The sequence below is a fragment of the Haliotis cracherodii genome, unplaced genomic scaffold (assembly GCF_022045235.1).
Source record: "Haliotis cracherodii isolate W230 unplaced genomic scaffold, xgHalCrac1.p SCAF_15, whole genome shotgun sequence".
Taxonomy (NCBI): domain Eukaryota; kingdom Metazoa; phylum Mollusca; class Gastropoda; order Lepetellida; family Haliotidae; genus Haliotis; species Haliotis cracherodii.
Genome location: NW_027266270.1, coordinates 20,238,632 through 20,264,019, shown reverse-complemented (window position 1 = coordinate 20,264,019; position 25,388 = coordinate 20,238,632). Strand labels below are relative to the sequence as shown.

Below are 25,388 nucleotides of genomic sequence, written 5' to 3'. Positions count from 1 at the left end.
AAAGCATAAAAAGCTGACACACTAGCAGTAACTACAATGCAAAAATCTAGTTAAAAAAACCAAACCAAATTTGTACCTAAACCGTTTTAGATTCAGCGGTAGACAATTAAATATATATGTAAGCCGATGAGTCAACATGATGCAGATCGTCGAGGTGTTAACTTGGTGCACGGGTATAGTGCTGACAGACGTAGGGTCCTAATAATGGAGAGCCTGGGATTCAAGTTGGGATTATTGTCAGAGACCTTTTTGTCTCTCTGAAAGAAGAAGCCAAAATGTTTTTCCTTCATGTCCAGAGAACAGTTTTGTGTATCTAAACCCGTTTTCAGGAATTCCAGCAATATGTTTTCTAATGCATCAATGTTACTTCATACAGATTTCACAAGCAAAACAGGATAACATGATGGACATCATGGTTGCAGAGATTAAACAAGGGTGGCATAGAAGACACGAGCATGGTAGCTTCACGTATAAGACACAATGTGATGTTAAACTTCAACTCACATATTTGAGACCATGGACTGCGGTGCCGTGATGACATCATCTTCCCGAAAGCAAGAGCGTCCACTTTCCAATTTATGAAAGTAGAAACTAGGCTTTGCTACATGCTAGTGGACACACTTGCCTCGGAAAGATGTGATGACACAGGAATCATTATGATGGCAGAGATGGTATTAAAGATTTTTTGAATAATTTCTTCTCGGGTACAACCTCTCCAGATCCGAGATGTATATCCGATAACAATCCATTTGTGACTCTATACACGAGTTATTGCATGTATACATGGTTTACACGTACAAGAACAACAACAGACACACTGATGGCTTTGAACTGAATCACTTGTGTGAAAGCAACACATTTGAAGAACTGTCCGATCTATTTCTAAAAGGAATGTTCATGTTCATGCAATATGATATATAAGAGATGGAATCTGCCCTCTGTGCAGTTTAGTGCCATTTCCGCTGTATTTGGAGTTCCCGAAGGTAAAACGAACACCGTCAGCACAAAGCAACTCCTTCTGTCCATTTTGTCCTCGCCACGTATCACTGCCTTGTATCATCACTGCTAAGGTATACCACACTTCCGCTGTCATAGCAGCAGGCTTCTCAAACACCACATCAAACACTTGACTGTTGACTTTGTACTCAGTTTTACCTTGAATCCTGCACTGGAGAACATCTTCCTCGTTCCCAAAGCAGGTGGTGATAGAGTAGGTAGATTGTGTAGACTTACTTAAAGGCCCATACAGTCTGTATCCACAGAGCAGTAGGTTCTGGCTACTTCGGAAGCAAATGGCATCTTTCTTAAAACCATTAACACCCCGGCCAGTTGTATATTCTGTTGGAAACCTTGTTATGGAATGCGGGGTTCTTTCTTGTCTTTGCTTGGTGTTGAAGGGTTTCACGTCATTATCAGGACATCCAGTATATTCCAGGATCATGAGACGCTCCTGTTCAGTCAAGAGACCGCCAGGTTTAACGTCCGTAGCCATGAATCTTTGCTTCAAAAGAGGAAATCTAACTTTTAGTAAAGTCTCTCCAAGAATTGTTCGTTTGGTTTCAGGTGTTACCTCCCTTCCCTGGCGTCCACACTCTGCCTCTGCCCAGCTGTTGACGGCGTTAAAGATGACGTGCTCCTCGGCTGCCAGATCATCTGACTCCACGATCTGATTCACCAATACTTGGCTCTGTGTCAGGAAACCAGATGACTGCAGTGAAGTCTCGCCTCTTTCTTTAATAAAGGTCAAAGCCTTTTGAAACAACAGTCTTTCATCCATATGATGCGCTGCATGTAGGATCACAAACACGTTGTCAACGTTGAGGTGTTTCTCCAGGAACTCCAGACACATGGATTCTAAGGCGGTGATGGCATATTTCCTAGAGACGTACAATAGAGCTGGTACGTTGTCAGCATCAATAGCAGTGTCGTCAGTGTATAGGAATCTGAAAGATGACATCAGACTATATCAAAACTTTCCTTATCATAACAGAAGAGCCTCTGACTCTGAAGCTAGTGAAACTACTGTATTCATAGACAATAAGAAACGAGTAGAGCACTACGGGCAACTTTGCAACCAACTGATGCAGTACATGAAAACAGATTAATCAAAGCAAAATGTTCTTCAATCAAGTTAATTTTTCCATGCTCTAATTGTTGCCCTTTATTGATATGATCAGTTTGCATCGTTGCAGTTGTATGTAGGTATGTAGCTTGGATGTAATGCTGCTTTGAAGAGTTTTTCGAAGTCAGAAGTCAGTTAATAGTTGGTGGTCACTATGATGAAATCAGAGAGCATGGGTTAGGTGCTGACTGACGAAGGATCTTAATCGAATCTAATTTTAACTAATAAGCAGCAGAATTTCTGCACTTGTACACAGCAAACGTAATTCAAATTAATACATCTTGTTTATTTGTTAAATGCACTAGCGTGTCACTGGATTGTCTGGTTCATCGATCACTTGATTGTCTGGTTTGTTTACAGGCTGTCGTCGCATGGCTTGAAAACGGCTGCGCGGCATTAGGCGATAAAAACTTTCTTTTTTCATGCAAATTGTGTGAGAGACGGGTGCTACCGGTCGGGCAGGACATGCGTACCCTTTTTCGCGAACACCTGATTTTCAGTGGTCCATTCATATTTCAAAACTTTTACATCTTATTTGCCCTAAACACCAAAATGAAATCTGTTTCGGTGGATAAGCTTGACTGGTTATTTATTCTCATGCACTGACAATTACATCAGATGGATCGATAACCAGAATGAAATGGAAATAAGCCTTTGGTGGTGTAGCGTTACCATTTATATTATTTTGTTAACATGTAATAATGTTATGATCAATACTTACAAGAGAAACTGTCTGAATTCCTTGTGCTCTATTTCCGGAACACTGACTTCCGACGTCTCCGCCAGGGGGCCGGTAAACATGGCGTGGAACACACAACTTGCTGATGAGCACGTAGCGATGGGCCTTGATCACGTGACCCGTACTTCCCACACGAAATGTGACGTCACAAAGCTCTTCCGCATCCACCATGCGTAGATTGCATTCGGCAAGGGTCTTCCCCGCTTGCCAGTTGTCAACAAACCCTGACTCACTTTCAGCCTGATGTACGTCAAGAGCCGCCATTTTTATCTGAAAGTTGGCATGATACATGGAAGGCATTGGGGTATCAGTCTGATCAAATAGGCTTCAGATTCAGGTACAGTTACCCAAAGAAAGCACAAGTGATTTGGAGGAAGGGTATTTTTTTCAAAGATAGGCAAGTATGTCCTTCACATTAGGAGTAAATCACTTAGTAAGCTAACCCCTTCCTTTAAAGTTAAATGTATTGAAGTAGTGACTCCTAAATGTTCGTTTCTCAAATATGATTGCAATTCTTCAATCAATCAACCTTTATTTACACATATGCTGAAAGGCTACATGCCCATAGTACAGATTGCATGGGTAGTGTAATATACATATTATCAACTAATCCTTTGATATGCATTTCTATAATTCATTGCATGAAATACATATGATGTCACATTTTTACATGTTGCCATTTCAGAAGCAAATAAACTTGACAATATTCAATATTCAATACGCAAATGATCACATACTGGACACACAAAGAGAGGATCTTACTCATCTCGTTCTTCCTGCTTATTGCATATATTACAAACTCTGTGGTCTTTTAACATTCGTATGTATGTTCCCTGTTCAAAGTTAAGCTTAGGCGGTGAGCATCTTTTTCGAGAAAAAAATATTCTATCTTTTGCAAAAGAGGTGTCAAACGGTTACATATTGATTTTTAATGATTACATTACATTTTACATTGATTTGTAATGATTACATTATATTTTACATTGATTTTTAATCGTTACATTACATTTTACATTGATTTGTAATGATTACATTACATTTTACATTGATTTTTAATCGTTACATTACATTTTACATTGATCTGTAATCATTACATTACATTTTTTTTTTACATTGATTTGTAATGATTACATTACATTTTACATTGATTTGTAATCATTACATAACATTTTACATTGGTTTTTAATCATTACATTATATTTTACATTGATCTTTAATCATTGAACCACGTTCTATGATAGGTTTCTAAAAACAGATGCGACCCAATTTAGGCATTCAGAACTATCATATGATGACATCATTTCATAACATTTTCTTGGATATCTATAAGAAGGTATATAATAATTGTACCCTATGCCTTAGAACTAAATCCTGTGCATATGTAAACAATATAACTTTACCACATTCACCATACACTTAGCACTTGTTTTGTAGAGACTACGGTATAAGGGCTTAGAGATGAGGACACTATTATTAATTACATGTACAAGTATAATATTTATTTCTTTTTTGAAAGTGTTACTTCGACCTACATGTATAAATATTTGAGCTTATTTGTTGGAACACAATCCATCAGGCGTGAACTATATATAAACTGTAATAATTTTTATCACCGATTTTAATTGCACCTGTTTGTTTATCATATTTTTTCAGTCTCGTGGAAACAGTGACGCGAGGTTGGCCGACATCAATCACATATGCTGAATCACTTAACTTGGCATAAGTGATTTCTAATCTCACATTTTTGAAGAAACACATCATGTGAAACATTTCATTGTTTAAGTTGGAAAGTGAACAGCTGCCCAAGTGAAATTATTTCATTAACATCATTATTTTGTTATCCATTTTAATTCAAAATTACAAAACACTGACGAAACATACCCTATCCCTAATACCGCAGGTGAGTTCGGGCGTGAGACAGGGTGGAAGGGAGGTAACTCCAGCATGCACAATTGTCAAGAAACTTTAAGTAGGTTGTTTACTGCATTTATATCCAATCAATTTGACGTAAATAAGTGTTATAACAATTGTGAGTAAGGACTAATGTGTCTAACTTGGGAAAATGTATCGTGTCTCTGTCCTCATTTCCCATAGTTCAGTACTTGGTAATTGTGGCCTCAGCGGGTGAATAAAATCAAACATGGAGCCAGGTTCCTTTTGTCGCAACTATTTTGACAACGAAACCATCATGGTACAACGGTTGTCCACCCCGCACTGATTGTATGAGTGTTATCTGTACCTGGGCATTTGACAGTTTCCGTAGGAAGGAAGATTTACCGAATACCTTATTAATATGTATAATATATATATGATTGTGAGCACTGGTATTATTTACCAGCTGTTGCCATGATCCGTCAATCTCACTAAAATCAGATCTTAGTTCTCGCTACCACTAAACAAAGATCTGAGGACATCCCATTACGGGTCATGTCTGAACGACCTTGCGCCAACTTTGACCGACCAATGGATTGACCAATCTGAAGGGAGCTTTCTTTTGCTTTACGGCACCGATTTCAAATTGGCGATTACGCTTCGAAACATATTTTGACAAATTCTCGATTACAAATTTGAAACCTGAACAAAAGATAATTCTGGAATGTCTAATAGATGATCTAGATTGTATGGATTCAGTCCTTAAACCCGTAAGTATCGTTCGGAATACACCGTGTTATGCATTTCGAGGTAGAAATCACATTCCGACTGTTGCTTTCATAATCTGGTAATCGACGCTCTGATTAGTTGGATGAAAGGTCGTTCTGACGCGACCCGTTATGGGATGTCTTCAGATCTTTGTTCAGCGGTAGCGAGAATTAAGGTCTGATTTGAATGAGATTGATGATCCACTTACAGAGAATAGAAGCCAGTGAGTCAATTTTGTGATTCCGTGTGTTCAACAACATGGGCTGGAAGTCAGTGTCACCTCGTTAACTGTTGGAAAACATAAGCATATGTACTGATAGTCGTTCATATCAGAGGGTAAATCGAGTCACTTCCACGAGCCCTTGTATTACTGTTTATGATTGTAAACCTAATCCTGCGTCTTTCATTATGATTTGTTTAACTTTCATTGATCTTGCTGGTTAGTTAGAGATTTGAAGTATGATGTGAAATGTTTTGTAGAGACTGCGATAAGGCGAGATGAGGATCCTGCTTTTCATTACGTGCATAAGGGATTCGTGACGATCAGGGGTAGAATAGGTCTTCAGCAACCCATGCTTGTCATTAGAGGCGACTAACGGGATCGGGTGGTCAGGCTCGCTGACTTGATTGATGCATGTCATTGTATCCCAATTGTGTGGATCGATGCTCATGATGTCAATACCCGATTGTCATGTCCAGACTCGATTATTACAGACCGCCGACATATATCTGAGATATTGCCGAGAGCGGCGTTAAACAAACGCGTATTAGGCGAACTTCTTTTTGATAGGCATTTAGAAGTTGGAGTACTAAGTAAGGATAAGAATTTTTGGATGAACAACTTCTTTATTACAATTAAGAGCGACGTTTCGGTGTAGGTTCTAACACACTTGCTTGATAACGGTGGTAGAGCCTACACCGAAACGTCGCTCTTAATTGTAATAAAGAAGTTGTTCATCCATAAATTCTTATCCTTACTGTGTATAAGGCGAGAAGAAGACAGTACTATTCATTACGTGTATAACTCCAGATGACGACACTGCTATTCATTACGTGTATAAGGCTAGATGAGGACAAAACCTTTCACACAGCTGGAGTATTGCTGAATGCGGCGTTAAACAACAAACAAACAAATCTTGTTTTTGTGATTCTAACCATTCGATGTCGCGGTCGCGTGACGTTAGTCGATGTCACGGTTCTATTCTTGTTTTTTTTCTTTCTAAAATTGACTTTCCGATCCAATACCAGCGTGTATGACCTCCACTCTACTTCTTTGCTTGAATTAAATTATAGTGACGTGATGACTCCTTAATACTAGTATTCGTTTTGTACTCCACTATCCTATATGACTCCATATGAAAAAACTTCATTCCTTGATCCCTGGGACTTCTGTTACAAATCATTCGTGACCATAGATAGAGTTAATCTATCGTCAGAGGTTCAGGTCAATTTGTCAAAGATGAAAGCACATGCCATCTGAAGTTAACTAAAAAAACAATATGTGAAATGCTGGACTTCCTCATTGATAACAACCATATAAAATTTGGGGGTAAGACATTTGGGCAAAAAGCAGGCATACCCATGGCAACCAATTATGTTTCCCTTCTTTCTGATCGGCATCTTTATGCATATGAATCGGACTTTCTGCTCGAAATGGCAAAGTCAAACAAGGTAATTTAGCCAAGAAGTTTAACTTGAGCGTCAGGTATGTCGATGACCTGATATCGTTCAATAACCAATTCCCTTCCACTGATTTATCCACCTGAACTAGAAATAAAGGAGACCAGTGAGACTACCTTATCTATTTCATATTTAGATCTATGCTTAAAAACTCAGAGTGACACAATACTCTCCACAAGACTGTATCAGACGAGAGTTGACTTCTACTTTCCAACAGTCAACTTTCCCTTATGTCAAGCAATATCAGAGTGACAACATTCAAGGCTTTCAAAACGTTTTACAGTAGACATGTGGAAGACATGTGTACATTTCCAAATTTGACGCATCAGTTTCAAGAATGATGTCCGATGCAATTCCCTGTTTTGACATGTACCATATTGTCCAAAGTTCTGTAGGTGAACAATTGACTTGTCTTTGCACGTGGGTGGCACCGACATACGCTCACCTTTTAGCGAACACCTGGTATCTACACTATTGGATAGTGATTCATAAAGGCATGCTCATGAAAGAGTCGGAATCGTAAATCAACCCTGCTTTTACAGTATGTCACTTTTATTCAGATATGATAACAACTGTTATGATGGCACAGGGTGTGAGAGGGAATGTTTTGTGAAGACTACTGATAATTACATGTATAGTATTAATTTCTTCTTCAAAGTATTACTTCGGCCTATATGCATTCAATCATATTTGATGGAATGCACAGCATCTAACCATGACCTTTTCCAAAGTGCTATGATTTTAATCACTGATATAAATAGAATATAATGGACGTATACGGTTCCACTTAATTCTTAATGTTTCTTCTCAATGTACTTTGCCCAAATATGTTCCGTCATATCTCCCGACTATAAGTAAAAAGTGACGCCAGCTTGGCCTATACGATCACATGTGGAAAAGCACTTAACTTGGCAGACGATTTCTCATCTGATCACTTTTCGTCAGAAACAATTGATGTGAAACATTGTTATTTTTGAAGTTGGAATGTGTGCAGCTTCTCAAGTGACATTATTTCATTACCGTCATTATATTGTTATTCACTCATTATCCAGAATAACTATTTACTAACAAAACGTCAGCAGATCACAACGCAAATACTGCAGTCTGATTCAGGTTTAGGACGACGTGGTGTAAGGGAGGTGTAAGCCTCTGCATGTACAATATGCTAGAGAGAGGCAATTTGAAATATGTTGTAAGTGATGTAACGAAAATGTGTACCACAATTACGATTATTTTGATGACACTTGTAAAAGAAAAAATATATATAAGGAATTGTCCACTGGATGGTAATGTTCATGCAACACGGAAGAGGAGAGATGGAATCTGCCCGTGGTCGATGTTAGTGCCATTCTCGCTGTGTTGTGAGTCCCTGAAGGTAAAACTAACACCGTCAGCACATAAAATCTCTCTCTTTCCTTTTTCACCTCGCCACGCACTACTGCCTTGTATCAGCACTGCCAGAGTATACCATACTCCCGCTGTCATAGCAACAGGCTTGTTAAACATCACATCAAACACGTTACTGTTGACTTTGTACTCAGTTCTATCTTGAATCTTGCACTGGAGAACATCTTCCTCGTTCCCAAAGTAGGTGGTGACAAAGTAGGTAGCGGGTTTAGTCTCATGGATAGGTCCATACAGGCTGTATCCACAGAGCATCAGGTCTCGGCTGCTTTTGAATGAAATAGAATCGCACTTTTTACCATTAACTGACCAGTCTAATCCGTATTGTTTTGAAAACCTAGTTATGGAATGTGCGGTTCTTTGTTTTCTCTGCTTAGTGTTGAAGGGTTTCACATCATTGTCAGGGCATCCAATATATTCAAAGATCGTGAGACGCTCCTGTTCAGTCAAGAGACCGCTAGCCTTAACGTCCCTAGCCATGAACCTTTGCTTCAAAAGAGGAAATCTTACTTTCAGTAAAATCTCTCCAAGGACTGTTCGCTTGATCTCAGGGGTTACCTCCCTTCCCTGACGTCTGCACTCTGCCTCTGCCCAGCGGTTAACGGCGTTAAAGATGACGTGCTCCTCGGCTAACAAATCATCTGACTCCACAATCTGCTGCAACAACCCTTGTCTCAGTGTCAGGAAACCAGATGACTGTAGTGACCTCTCACCTGTATCTTTAATCAAGGTGAAGGCCTTCTGAAACAACTGGATTTGATCAAAACGATGAGCAGCATCTAGAACCACACAGGCGTTGTCAACGTTGAGGTGTTTCTCCAGGAACTCCAGACATTGTGATTCTAAGGCGGTGATGGCATATTTTCTGGAGGCGTACAGTAGAGCTGTTACGTTGTCAGCATCAACAGTTGTGTTGTCTGTGTAAAGGTATCTGAAGAAGGAGAGGACTACAAATAATTTTGCTGCCAAATGATGCAGTATTTGAAAAAAGATAATACTACCGCTCAACATTAACTGTATTTAAGATCAATTAACATTTACTTGCCCGAATTTTTTATTTCATTGTTGACATATGTTGTCGTTGGAGTTGTATGTGAATTCAATGCTGCTTTGAAGAGGTTTTAAATAATCATTACGTCTCTCATTTTAGAACGAGGTCTGACATGCCTGATTAACTGATCAGCGAATCTGACAGTTTTCACTTTGGTTAAATCCGTGAGTATGGAATCTGTTTAGGAGACATTTTGGTCATTCTCTTGTGTTGAAGTTTTATATATTTTCAATATCCCCACATGAGCATGACATACACCCAACATGTGGCCCTACAGCGCTGGTATAAGATGGCTTTAGACTTTAAATTCTCAACAGACGCCATCTGTAAAAGAGCCGCGCTGGTAAAAGGCCGAAAACAAGGACCAATGCCTACATCAGCTGGACCGACAGCCTGCACTCAGTATTCCCCCTGGAGTATGATGGTCATCATTATCACAGAACTATAAAAACTGTTTGTTTTCTGAGTACAGTGTTACTATTGTAGTTTTCTAAATGATGTTCTGTTATGTAATACTGTAATGATTAATACTTACAAGAGAAACTGTCTGAAATCCTTAGGCTCTATTTCCGGAACACTGACTTCCGACGTCTCCGCCAGGAGGCCGGTAAACATGGCGTGGAACACACAACTTCTGCTGATGAGCACGTAGCGATGGGCCTTGATCACGTGACCTGTACTTCCAACTCGAAATGTGACGTCACAAAGCTCTTCCGCATCGAACATGCGTAAATTACATTGAGCGAGGGTCTTCCCCGCTTGCCAGTTGTCAACAAACCCTGACTTTCTTTCAGCTTGTTGTACGTTCACAGCCGCCATTTTATCTGAAAGTGTGCATGACATATGAAAGACATTGAACAAATAGGTTTCAGATCCAGGTACAGTTACCCAACGAAAGCTCATGCATGTATCCCCACGTAAAATGTTTTTGAGCCTCAAATCTTTTCGAGTTCTTTAACAATACGCTACCATGCGCTTTATGACGTAATCAAGATGGACGCTTCAAAGTTCACTGCATTCGTCACCACTCGCTCCTTTCCGTAACCTGCAAGAGTGAATGAGTGAGTGAGTTGGGTTTAACGCCGCTTTTAACAGTATTCCAGTTATATCACGGCGTGTCAGCTTCATGTGGGAGGAAAGCCCGAAGTAATGCAGGTCTCACATGATTACCACTTCGGTGAAACCCACGAGCAAGGGTATGGTGCTGACAAACCTAGAAACATAATCGGGGCGAACCGGGATTCGAACCCACAATCATAGGTTTCTGGCGTGCCCAAGGGACGCAACTCTGCACAGCGAATCGCGGCGCCTTAGACGACTGGGCCACCCGTGTAACCTGCAAGAAGACTCGTCCCCCTATCGATGAATGTTATGTGCGAAAATACGATAAACCAATCAGAATGCGCGTATGATTTCAAGTTCTTCGTCAAAGAATCCCTCAGCAATAATTCTTGATTTTACATGTGTCTAGCCTCTAAAATATACCCAAGACAGTTAAAGGTGTTCAATCATACTGTATAATTTCGCATGTCCTGATGTGCTTTAAATTGCATTTGAAATCTATAAAATCTATGGGGAAATATATGTGAACCATTAAACAACGAGTTGACAATTGTTTTAGGTACGCCCGTTTGCGCTAAGAAGTGAGTGAGTGAGTGAGTGTGTATTGTTTTACGCCGCTTTTAGGAATATTCCAGCAATATCACGGCGGAGGACACCAGAAATAGGCTTCACACATTGTACCCTTGTCGGGAATCTAGCTGGGTTTTCGGCGTGACGAGCGAACGCGTTGACCACTAGGCTATCCGACCGTCCTATTCAATAAGTAATGAACACATACCTCCAAACTTACTGGGGAGGTCGGGTAGCCTAGTGGTTATGAGTATGAAGTAAATCTCCTACCTACATGGGTATTCTACACTTACGAAAGATTTTCTTTGTAGGTGCATGCCTCTCTACTTGGTCCGATATGTTCTAGCATGTCTTATACTGACCAGACTATCTTTATAATTTAGACTGACCTGCTCATGTTTGGCCTCGCCCCTGATGTTACTATAATCTATAGCCGTAGACAATTCACCCGCAAACTGAATTTCCCCCTAACTATAAAATGTTTTATTATCATGTCTCTTTAGCACTTACATACTTGTATAATGACAATAAACAAAGGCCATGTTGACGAGACAACGTACATTAATACATGTAGATGTGATATGTAGTAGTATTTGTGTTTACATCGTGTGACAAGATGAATAAATATTCTTCTTCTTCTAATCTTTTCACACTTCTGCACAAACACTTGATGTGAAACAATTCGCTGGGAAGTGAGAAGCTGTTAAACTGGACCTTTTTCATAATATCATTAACATTATTATATTGTTATCCATTTATAATACACAATTAGAATGTACCAGGTGTGTTCGTAATGAAAATTGGAGTCAACCTGTCCATCAAGGATATCCGACTCAGAACGTATAAAATACAACCTTAGATGTAATAATGGCTGCCAGGAGACGGAGAAACCCTAAACCCTGTGCTAAAACACACAGCTTCTGAGAACTTAACAAGTGCTTCATTTCATGGCAAAGCTGTCATCGTATCTTTGTCTATTGAATGCATGCAAAGGTTCAAAATAACGCATAAAACACCAAACGAGGTGCAAAATCATCATCAAAGTTGCATTATTAATTCTAAAGTATTCATATCAACAATCGAAAGTTATTTTTGCACTGACATATATACAATCAATACCTAGTTAATTATATTAATTAAAATCTCTATATTCATGATTTAATCATTAAATTAAACTACATTTCTTTGACGATAACGTCACTTGGAGACCAGAGTACCGTGCCCCAGGCACTGACAAGACGCCATCAGGCCCTCTTTATTTTTGAATTTTTTATATCAACAAATCTGATATATATACAATCACTGACATATATACAATCAATATCTAGTTAATTATATTAATTAAAATCTCTGTATTCATGATTGAATCATTAAATCAAACCAATTTGCTTTATAGATGGATCCGTGAAGATCCGGAATAGGTCTTCAGCAAAACCCATGTTTGCCGTAAAAGGCGACTATGCTTGTCGTAAAAGGCGACTACCGGGATCGGGTGGTCAGGCTCGCTGTCTTGGTTGATGCATGTCATCGATCCCAATTGCGTTGATCGATGCTCATGATGTCAATCACTGGATTATCTGGTCCAGAATCGATTATTTACAAACCCCCGTTATATAGCTGGAATATTGCTGAGTACAGCGTTAAACAACAAATCAACCAAACCAAACTCTTTACGGATGACATCACTTGGAGAGTGCCGTGCCCCAAACACTGACAAGACGCCATCAGGACTAAACGGTGCGTTCCTTTCAAAACCCAGGCCGACAGGGGTGAACCAAGGTATAACCCAAGTTGACCTTGATTGACCAATGTTGGCTCATGTCAACTCATTTACGTCATAATACGTTTGACCAAGGTCGCCCTTACCGACTGAATCCTTGGGGTGCTTTGGTTAGCAAATTTTCATAATCGAACGCACCTTCCAATACAGCAGGCTTGTTGGTGGTGTAAGGGAGGTAACTCCAGCAATTTCCATATTCTAGACCGAGGCACTTCAAACATGTTGTTTACTGTATTCCTATCAAACCAATTTGACGCAAATAAGTTTCATACATTCCTGGGTACGGAAGGGAATTGAAGGGTGGTCTCAAATAGGTGTGTCCGGCACACTAATTGTATAAATATAACTGAGACAATAACATCAGGACATCACATGAGCCTGTAATAGATCAGACTTCACGCCTGACCGGTTTATGAGTCATGTTTCTCAAATCAACAATGGTATTTATGACACAAGGCTGAACCAAGTACTGTGTTGGTACAAAGGCTGCTCTACTTTCTACCTACATGTTCGTTTACTCACCAATATCTGGAAGACAGACACAAACCGAACTGATTACAGAGTCACCGAGAGTGTTATTGGATCAATTAGCAGTTGGATATCTTGATTTTTAACAACTAGCCTACCCCACCGAGAGTGTTATTGGATCAATTAGCTCTTGGATATCATGATTTTGAACAACTAGCCTACCCCACCGAGAGTGCTATTGGATCAATTAGCTCTTGGATATCATGATTTTGAACAACTAGCCTACCCCACCGAGAGTGCTATTGGATCAATTAGCTCTTGGATATCTTGATTTTTAACAACTAGCCTACCCCAACGAGACTGTTATTGGATCAATTAGCTCTTGCAACTTGATGTACGTTAGTAGTCGCCATTGTTTTATCTGAAAGTTGGCATGATATATGAAAGGCATTGGCGTATCAGTCTGATCAAAAAGGTTTCAGATTCAGGTACAGTTACCCGAAGAAAGCACATACATGTCTATATAGTTCCATCAGAGGCCATTCTGGATGTATAAGTGATTTGGAGGAACGGTAATTATTTTTCAAAGACAGGCAAGTATGTCCTTCACATTAGGAGTAAATCACTGAGTAAGCTAACCCCTTCCTTTGAAGTAAAATGCATTGAAGTGGTGACTCCAAAATGTTCGTTTCTCAAATATGACTGCAATTCTTCAATCAATCAACCATTATTTACACATATGCCGAAAGGCTACATGCCCATAGTACAGATTGCATAGGTAGTGTAATATACATATGATCAACTAATCCTTTGATATGCATTTTCTATAACTCATTGCATGAAATACATATGATGTCACATTTTACATGTTGCCATTTTGGAAGCAAATAAACTTGACAATATTTGGTAGTTGGTACATATAAGGAGATAATTATTCAATACGCAAATGATCATATACTGGAAACACAACGAAAAGATCATACTCAACTCGTACTTCCTGCTTATTGGATATTTTACAAACTCTGTGTTCTTTTAACATTCGTGTGTATGTTCCCTGTTCAATGTTAAGATTAGGCGGTGAACATCTTTTTCGAGAAAAATATATTCTTTTTTTTAAAAAAAGAGGTGTCAAAAGGTATTCTTCAGTTATACATTGATTTTTAATCATTACATTAAATCTCATATTACGCCGTACTCAGCAATATTCCAGATATATGACGTCGGTCTGTAAATAATCGAGTCTGGACCAGACAATCTAGTGATTGATATCATGAGCATCGATCCACGCAATTGGGATCGATGACCTGCATCAACCAAGTCAGCGAGCCTGACCACCCGACCCCGTTAGTCGCCATTTACGACAAGCATAGTCGCCTTTTACGGCAAGCATGGGTTGCTGTGGATATATTCTAACCCGGATCTTCACGGGACGACGCCAGGTTGGCCGACATCAATCACATATGCTGAATCACTTAACTTGGCATAAGTGATTTCTAATCTCACACTTCTGAAGAAACACATCATGTGAAACATTTCATTGTTTAAGTTGGAAAGTGAACAGCTGCCCAAGTGAAATTATTTCATTAACATCATTATTTTGTTATCCATTTTAATTCAAAATTACAAAACACTGACGAAACATACCCTATCCCTAATACCGCAGGTGAGTTTGGGCGTGAGACAGGGTGGAAGGGAGGTAACTCCAGCATGCACAATTGTCAAGATCGATGCAACTTTAAATAGGTTGTTTACTGCATTTATATCCAATCACTTTGACCTAAATAAGTGTTATAACAATTGTGAGTAAGGAATGAAATGTTAGGAATGTCTCAAATCGGCGTGCGGTGCACAGTAATTGTGTGACTATACGATAACAGTGACAACGACAGCAGGACATCACATAAGCCGATAGACTGAACACACGAGCCGTCTTTGAATATTGTACCTTAAATCAACAATATCTAACACCGCTAAACCCAGTACCATGATGATATAATTGATCCTCTACTTCCTACCCACGTGCTCGTTTACTTACCAATATCTGGAAAACAGACACGAACCGAACTGTTTACTGTGTTACCGCTGACAATGTACGCTTCCGTGTGTGGGTAACGTGATCTACTTTCGGTTCAGGTGTACAGGTGAATTGTGAGTGTAAGTTTATTGAGTGACAATATGACTAATGTGTCTAATTTGGGAAAATGTATCTTGTCTCTGTGGTCATTTCCCATCGTTCAGTACTTGCTGAATGTGGCCTCAGCGGGAGAATAAAATCAAACATGGAGCGAGGTTAATTTTGTCGCAACTACATGTACCTTAACAACAAAACCATTATGGAACAAAGGTTGTCCACCCCGCACTGATTGTATGAGTGTTATCTGAATATGTGCTTTTGACAGTTTTCGTAGGGAAGGATGATTTACCAAATACCTTATGTATAATATGTATATGATTGTGAGCACTGGTTATAGCCACCAGCTGTTGCCATGATCCACAAATCTAATTAAAATCCACCCCGCACTGATTGAATGAGTGTTATCTGAATATGTGCATTTGACAGTCTTCGTAGGGAAGGATGATGTACCAAATGCCTTATGCTGAAATTTGCATATGATTGTGAGCACTGGTTATAGCCACCAGCTGTTGCCATGATCCACCTATCTCATTAAAATCAGATCTTAGTTGTCCCTACCGCTAAACAAAGATCTGAGGACATCCCATTAGGGTCAGGTCAGACCGACCTTGCGCGAACTTTGACCGACCAATGGATTGACCAATCAGAAGGGAGCTTTCTTGTGCTTTACGGCACCAATTTCAAATTGGCGACTACGCTTCGAAACATATGTTGACAAATTCTCGATTACAAATTTGAAACCTGAACAAAAGAACATTCTGGAATGGCTAATAGCTAAAGATGATCTAGATTGTGTGGATTCAGTCGTTAAACCCGTAAGTATCGTTCGGAATACCCTGTGTTATGCATTTCGAGGTAGAAATCACATTCCGACTGTCACTTTCATAATCTGGTAATCGACGCTCTGATTAGTTGGATGAAAGGTCGTTCTGACGCGACCCCTTATGGGATGTCTTCAGATCTTTGTTCAGCGGTAGCGAGAATTAAGGTCTGATTTGAATGAGATTAATTGATGATCCACTTACAGAGAATAGAAGCCAGGAAGTCAATTTTGTGATTCCGTGTGTTCAACTACATGGGCTGGAGTGAGTGGGTGAGTGAGTTGGGTTTAACGCCGCTTTTAACAGTATTCCAGTTATATCACGGCGTGTCAGCTTAATGTTGGAGGAAAGCCCGAAGTGAAGCCGGTCACAGACGTTTACCACTTCGGTGAAACCCACGAGCACGGGTATGGTGCTGACAAACCTAGAAACATAATCGGGGCGAACCGGGATTCGAACCCACAATCATAGGTTTCTGGCGTGCCCAAGGGACGCAACTCTGCACAGCGAATCGCGGCGCCTTAGACGACTGGGCCACCCGTGCCCCCACATGGGCTGGAAGTCAGTGTCACCTCGTTAACTGTTGGGAAACATAAGCATACATGTATGTACTGAAAGTCGTGTATATCAGAGGGTAAATCGAGTCAAATCCGTGAGCCATTGTATTACCATTTATGATAGTAAACCTGATCCTGCGTCTTTCATTATAATTTGTTTAACTTTCATTGATTTTGTGTGGTTAGTTAGTGATTTCAAGTATGATGTAGAATGTTTTGTAGAGACTGCCATAAGGCGAGATGAGGACCCTGCTTTTCATTACGTGTATAGGGATCCGTGAAGATCGGGGCTAGAACAGGTCTTCAGCAACCCATGCTTGTTGTAAGAGGCGAATAACGGGAACGGGTGGTCAGGCTCGCTGACTTGGTTGATGCATGTCATCGTATCCTAATTGTGTGGTCCAGACTCGATTATTTACAGACCGGCGTCATATATCTGAGATATTGCCGAGAGCGGCGTTAAACAACAAACAAATAAACAAACAAACAAGTGTGTATAAGGCCAGATGATGACACTACTATTCATTACGTGTATAAGGCTAGATGAGGACATTATCTTTCAGACAGCTGGAGTATTGCTGAATGCTGAAAACAACAACAACAAAATCTTGTTCAGTGATTCTAACCATTCGATGTCGCGGTCGCGTGACGTTAGTCACGGTTCTACTGTGTTTTTTCTTCTAAATTTGACTTTCCGATCCAAAACCAGATCGTATGACATCCACTCTACTTCTTTGCTTGAATTAAATTATAGTGACGTGATAATACTGGTATTCGTTCTGTACTCCACTATCCACTTATAACTTAAGAAAAAACTTCATTCCTTGATCCCTGGGTCTTCTGTTACAGTGAGTGAGTGGGTGAGTTCGGTTTAACGCCGCTTTTAACATTATTCCAGTTATATCACGGCGTGTCAGCTTAATGTGGGAGGAAAGCCTGAAGTGATGCAGGTCTCAGACGTTTACCACTTCGGTGAAACCCACGAGCACTCTTCTGTTACAAATCATTCGTGACCACAGATACAGTTATATATGTATCTTCAGAGGTTCAGGTCAATTTGTCAAAGATGAAAGCGAATGCCAGCTGGAGTTTACTGAAAAAAGACTTCCTCATTTGATAAAAAATTTGGGGGTAAGACATTTCGGCAAAAAGTAGTCATACCCATACAAATTGTGTTTCCCTTCTTGCTGATCGGGGGCGGTCGGGTAGCCTAGTGTTTAAAGCGTTCGCTCGTCACGCCGAAGACCCGGTTTCGAATCCCGACATGGGTACAATGTGTGAAGCCCTTTTCTGGTGTCCCCCGCCGTGATATTGCTGGAATATTGCTAAAAGCGGCGTAAAACCAATCTCACTCACTCACTCACTCTTGCTGATCGGCATCTTTATGAATATGAATCGGACTTTCTGCTCGAAATGGCAAAAGGTAAGGTGATGCCAAGAAGTTTAACTTGAGCTTCAGGTATGTCTATGACCTGATATCGTTCAATAACCAATTCCCTTCCACTGATTTACCCACCTGAACTAGAAATAAAGGAGACCAGTGAGACCACCTCATCCGTTTCATATTTAGATCTATGCTTAAAGACTCAGAGTGACAAAACACTCTCCACAAGACTGTATGAGAAGAGGGTTGACTTCTACTTTCCAATAGTCAACTTTCCCTTTATGTCGAGCAATATCCTGCAGCCTCAGCCCTTTGTGTCCAGAAATGTTGTTTGATCAGAGTGACAACATTCAAGGCTTTCAAAATGTTATAAAGTAGACACGTGGAAGACATTTCCAAATTTGACGCATGAGTTACAATAATGATGTCCGATGCAATTCCCTATTTTGACATGTACCATATTGTCCCATGTTCTGTAGGTGAACAATTGACTTGTCTTTGCATGTGGGTGGCACCGACATACGCTCACCTTTTCGCGAACACCTGGTATCAACACTGTTTGATAGTGATTCATTACCGCATGCTCATGAAAGAGTCGGAATCGTAAATCGACTCTGCTTTTGCAGTATGTCACTTTTATTCAGATATAATAACATCTGTTATGCACAGGGTGTGAGAGGGAATTTTTGTGGAGACTACTGCTCATTACATGTATATTATTGATTTATTTTTAAAAGTGTTGCTTCGGCCTATATGCATTTAAGCATATTTGATGGAACGCTCACCATCTAACCATGACCTATGTACAAAGTGCTATGACTTTAATCACTGATATAAATAGGATATAAATTACATGTAATGGACGTATACGGTTCCACTTAATTCTTAATGTTTCTTCTCAATGTTTTTGCACAGATAAGTTCCGTCATATCTCCCGACTATAACTAAACAGTGACGGCAGCTTGGCCTATACGATCACATGTGGAAAAGCACTTAACTTGGAAGATGATTTCTAATCTTTTCACTTTTCTGCAGAAACAACTGATGTGAAACATTGTTATTTTTGAAGTTGAAAAGTGTGCAGCTTCTGAAGTGACATTATTTCATTACCGTCATTATATTGTTATTCACTCAGTAACCAGAATTACTATTTACTGACAAAACGTCATCAGATTGCAACGCAAATACTGCAGTCAGATTCAGGTTTTGGACGTGGTGTAAGGGAGGTGTAAGCCTCTGCATGACCAATATGTAATTTGAAATAGGTTGTAAGTGGGTTAACGAAAATGCGAACCAAAATTACGATTATTTTGATGACACTTGTAAAAGAATATATATATAAGGAATTGTCCTCTGGATGTTAATGTTCATGCAACACGGAAGAGGAGAGATGGAATCTGCCCTTGGTCGATGTTAGTGCTATTCGTGCCGTGTTGTGAGTTCCTGAAGGTAAAACGAACACCGTCAGCACAAAAAATCTCTCTCTTTCCATTGTGTCCTCTCCACGTATCACTGCCTTGTATCAGCACTGCCAGAGTATACCATACTCCCGCTGTCATAGCAACAGGCTTCTCAAACACCACATCAAACACTTTACTGTTGACTTTGTACTCAGTTCTATCTTGAATCATGCATGTGAGAACATCTTCCTCGTTCCCAAAGTAGGTGGTGACAGAGTATGTAGAGGGTGTAGTCTCACGGACAGGCCCATACAGGCTGTATCCACAGAGCATCAGGTTTCGGTCACTTTGGAGGGAAATGGCATCAAGAGACATACTCCCAACAGTCCAGCCTCTATTACTCTGTGATGAAAACCTTGTTATTGAATGCGGGGTTCTTTGTTGTCTTTGCTTAGTGTTGAAGGGTTTCACATCATTGTCAGGGCATCCAATATATTCAAAGATCGTGAGACGCTCCTGTTCAGACAAAAGACCGCTAGCTTTAACGTCCCTAGCCAGGAACGTTAGCTTCAAAAGAGGAAATCTAACTTTCAGTAAAGTCTCGCCAAGAACTGTTCGCTTGATCTCAGGAGTTACCTCCCTTCCCTGACGTCTGCACTCTGCCTCTGCCCAGCAGTTAACGGCGTTAAAGATGACGTGCTCCTCTGCTGACAAATCATCTGACTACACAATCTTCTGCAACAACCCTTGTCTCAGTGTCAGGAAACCAGATGACTGTAGTGACCTCTCACCTGTATCTTTAATCAAGGTGAAGGCCTTCTGAAACAACTGACTTTGATCAAAACGATGAGCAGCATCTAGAATCACACAGGCGTTGTCAACGTTGAGGTGTTTCTCCAGGAACTCCAGACATTGGGATTCTAAGGCGGTGATGGCATATTTTCTGGAGGCGTACAGTAGAGCTGTTACGTTGTCAGCATCAACAGTTGTGTTGTCTGTGTAAAGGTATCTGAAGAAGGAGAGGACTACAAATAATTTTGCTTCCAAATGATGGAGTATTTGAAAAAAAGATAATACTACCGCTCAACATTAAATGTATTTAAGATCAGTAACAATTACATGCCCGAATTTTTTATTTCATGGTTGACATATGTTGTCGTTGGAGTTGTATGTGAATTTAATGCTGCTTGGAAGAGGTTTTCAACAATCATTACGTGTCTAATTTTAGAACGAGGTCTGACATGCCTAATTAAGTGATCAGTGTATTTGACAGTTTTCACTTTGGTTAAATCCGTGAGTATAGAATCTGTTTAGGAGACATTTTGGTCATTCTCTTGTGTTGAAGTTTTATGAAGTTCCCTCTGGATAATGATGGTCATCATTATCACAAAACTATAAAAACTGTTTGTTTGTGAGTACGGCGTTACTATTATAGTTTTCTAAATAATGTTCTGTTCTGTAATACTGTAATGATTAATACTTACAAGAGAAACTGTCTGAAATCCTTGTGCTCTATTTCCGGAACACTGACTTCCGACGTCTCCGCCAGGGGACCGGTAAACATGGCGTGGAACACACAACTTCTGCTGATGAGCACGTAGCGATGGGCCTTGATCACGTGACCTAAACTCCCCACATTAAATGTGACGTCACAAAGCTCTTCCGCGTCGAACATGCGTAAATTACATTGAGCGAGGGTCTTCCCCGCTTGCCAGTTGTCAACAAACCCTGACGTACTTTCAGCTTGTTGTACGTTCACAGCCGCCATTTTATCTGAAAGTGTGCATGACATATGAAAGACATTGAACAAATAGTTTTCGGATCCAGGTACAGTTACCCAACGAAAGCTCATGCATGTATCCCCACGTAACATGTTTTTGAGCGTCAAATCTTTTCGAGTTCTTTAATAATACGCTACCATGCGCTTCATGGCGTAATGAAGATAGACGCTTCAAAGCTCACTGCATTCATCACTACTCGCTCCTTTCCGTAACCTGCAAGAGTGAGTAAGTGAGTGAGTTGGGGTTAACGCCGCTTTTAACATTATTCCAGTTATATCACGGCATGTCACTTAATGTGGGAGGAAAGCCCGAAGTGATGCAGGTCTCAGACCTTTACCACTTTGGTGAAACCCACGAGCACTGGTATGGTGCTGACAAACCTAGAAACATAATCGGGGCGAACCGCGATTCAAACCCATTATCATAGGTTTCTGGCGTGCCCAAGGGACGCAACACTGCACAGCGAATAGCGGCGCCTTAGACGACTGGGCCACCCGTGTAACCTGCAAGAAGACTCGTCCCCCTATCGATGAATATTATGTGCGAAAATACAAACCAGTCCGAATGCGCGTATGATTTCAAGTTCTTCGTCAAAGAATCCTTCAGAAATAATTTTTGATTTTACACATGTCTTGCCTCAAAAATATACCCAAGACAGTTAAAGGTGTTCAATCATGCTGTATAATATCGCATGTCCTGGTGTGCTTTAAATTGCATTTGAACCATTACGCAACGCGTTGACAATTGTTTCAGGTATGCCCGTTTGCGCTAAGATGCAACCCAGTCGCAAAAATGGCCACGAGAGGGGCACGAGTCGCCATTTGGCTTGTCCCGGAATAACACGAGTTGGTCACGAATGAGCCCACTGACTACATCAAGGAGTTCGCCACTTGTCGTTGAAATTATGTTACAAATTAAGCTACACGGGTAAGATATTCAATAAGTGAGTGAGTGAGTGAGTGTGTATTGTTTTACGCCGCTTTAAGCAATATTCCAGCAATATCACGCCGGGGGGACACTAGAAAGTGGCTTCACACATTGTACCCATGTCGGGGATCGAACCCGGATCTTTAGCACTTGTATACTTGTATAATGACAATATTTGTACTTAAGTGCCTCATAGACCATGTTGGCCAGACAATGTACATTAATACATGTAGGTGTGATATGTAATATTTGTATTTACATCGTGTGACAAGATGACTAAATACTCTTTTTCTTCTAATCTTTTCACACTTCTGCACAAACACTTGATGTGAAACAAATCGTTGGAAAATGAGAAGCTGTTTAACTGGACCTTTTCATAATTTCATTAACATTTTTATCCATTTATAATGCACAATTAGAATGTACTAGGTATGTTCGATTTTGAAAATTTTAGTCAAACTGAGTTAACCAGTGTCAATCAAGGATATCCGACTCAGAACGTATAAAATACAACTTTAGATGTAATAATGGCTGCCAGGAGACGGAGAAACCCAAAACCCTTTGCTAAAATACACAGCTTCTGAGAACTTAACAAGTGTTTCATGTCGTGGCAAAGCTGTCATCGTTTCTTTGTCTATTGAATTCATGCAAAGGTTCAAAATAACGCATAAAACACCAAACGAGGTGCAAAATCATCATCAAAGTTGCATTATTAATTCTAAAGTATTTATATCAACAATCGAAAGTTACATTTCACTGACATATATAATAATCAATACCTGGTTAATTATATTAATTAAAATCACTATATTCATGATTGAATCAATAAATTAAACAAATTTTCTTTATAGGTGGACCCCTGAAGATCCGAGCTAGAACAGGTCTTCAGCAACCCATGCTTGTTGTAAGAGGCGAATAACGGGAACGGGTGGTCAGGCTCGCTGACTTGGTTGATGCATGTCATCGTATCCTAATTGTGTGGATCGATGCTCATGGTGTCAATCACTGGATTGCCTGGTCCAGACTCGATTATTTACAGACCGGCGTCATATATCTGAGATATTGCCGAGAGCGGCGTTAAACAACAAACAAATAAACAAACAAACAAACAAGTGTGTATAAGGCCAGATGATGACACTACTATTCATTACGTGTATAAGGCTAGATGAGGATATTATCTTTCTGACAGCTGGAGTATTGCTGAATGCGGCGTTAAACAACAACAACAAAATCTTGTTTCAGTGATTCTAACCATTCGATGTCGCGGTAGCGTGACGTTAGTCACGGTTCTAGTGTTTTTTTTTCTTCTAAATTTGACTTTCTGATCCAAACCCAGCTCATATGACATCCACGCTACTTCTTTGCTTGAATCAAATTATAGTGACGTGATGACTCCTTAATACTAGTATCCGTTCTGTACTCCACTATCTCTTACGACTCAAGAACAAACTTCATTCCTTGATCCCTGGGTCTTCTGTTACAGTGAGTGAGTGGGTGAGTTGGGTTTAACGCCGCTTTTAACAGTATTACAGTTATATCACGGCGTGTCAGCTTAATGTGGGAAGTGCCCGAAGTGATGCAGGTCTCAGACGTTTACCACTTCGGTGAAACCCACGAGCACTCTTCTGTTACAAATCATTCGTGTCCACAGATACAGTTATATATCTATCTTCAGAGGTTCAGGTCAATTTGTCAAAGATGAAAGCGAATGCCAGCTGGAGTTTAATGAAACAAAAACAATATGTGAAATACTGGACATCCTCATTGATAAAAAAAATTGGGGCTAAGACATTTGGGCAAAAAGAAGTCATACCCATGACAACCAATTGTGTTTCCCTTCTTGCTGATCGGGGGCGGTCGGGTAGCCTAGTGGTTAAAGCGTTCGCTTTTCACGCCGAAGACCCGGTTTCGAATCCCGACATGGGTACAATGTGTGGAGCCCTTTTCTGGTGTACCGCGCCGTGATATTGCTGGAATATTTCTAAAAGCGGCGTAAAACCAAACTCACTCACTCACTCACTCTTGCTGATCGGCATCTTTATGAATATGAATCGGACTTTTGGCTCGAAATGGCAAAAGGTAATTTAGCCAAGAAGTTTAACTTGAGCTTCAGGTATGTCGATGACCTGATATCGTTCAATAAACAATTCCCTTCCACTGATTAACCCACCTGAACTAGAAATAAAGGAGACCACTGAGGCCGCCTTATCTGTTTCATATTTAGATATATGCTTAAAGACTCAGAGTGACAAAACACTCTCCACAAGACTGTATGAGACGAGAGTTGACTTCTACTTTCCAAAAGTCAACTTTCCCTTTATGTCGAGCAATATCCTGCAGCCTCAGCCCTTTGTGTCCAGAAATGTTGTTTGATCAGAGTGACAACATTCAAGGCTTTCAAAATGTTATAAAGTAGACACGTGGAAGACATTTCCAAATTTGACGCATGAGTTACAATAATGATGTCCGATGCAATTCCCTATTTTGACATGTACCATATTGTCCAAAGTTCTGTAGGTGAACAATTGACTTGTCTTTGCACGTGGATGGCACCGACATACGCTCACCTTTTCGCGAACACCTGGTATCAACACTGTTTGATAGTGATTCATGGACGCATGCTCATGAAAGAGTCGGAATCGTAAATCGACTCTGCTTTTGCAGTATGTCACTTTTATTCAGATATAATAACATCTGTTATGCACAGGGTGTGAGAGGGAATTTTTGTGGAGACTACTGCTCATTACATGTATATTATTGATTTATTTTTAAAAGTGTTACTTCGGCCTATATGCATTTAAGCATATTTGATGGAACGCTCACCATCTAACCATGACCTATGTACAAAGTGCTGTGACTTTAATCACT

At 40.2% G+C, this 25,388-nt stretch overlaps 1 protein-coding gene and 1 pseudogene across 1 annotated transcript; both read right to left on the bottom strand.

Annotated features, from left to right (window-relative positions):
* Window positions 1-8,474: 8,474 nt before the first annotated feature.
* Window positions 8,475-15,605, bottom strand: LOC139461930 (BTB/POZ domain-containing protein 6-like). The gene is made up of 3 exons (XM_071243416.1): window positions 15,552-15,605; window positions 10,172-10,460; window positions 8,475-9,516 (listed from the first exon to the last, which is right to left on the bottom strand). The coding sequence occupies exons 2-3, from the start codon at window positions 10,453-10,455 to the stop codon at window positions 8,475-8,477; spliced, it is 1,326 nt and encodes a 441-aa protein (XP_071099517.1). The 5' UTR covers window positions 10,456-10,460; window positions 15,552-15,605.
* Window positions 15,606-19,779: 4,174 nt separating this feature from the next.
* On the bottom strand, window positions 19,780-21,580 carry LOC139461929 (BTB/POZ domain-containing protein 6-like; annotated as a pseudogene).
* Between the last annotated feature and the right edge of the window lie 3,808 nt (window positions 21,581-25,388).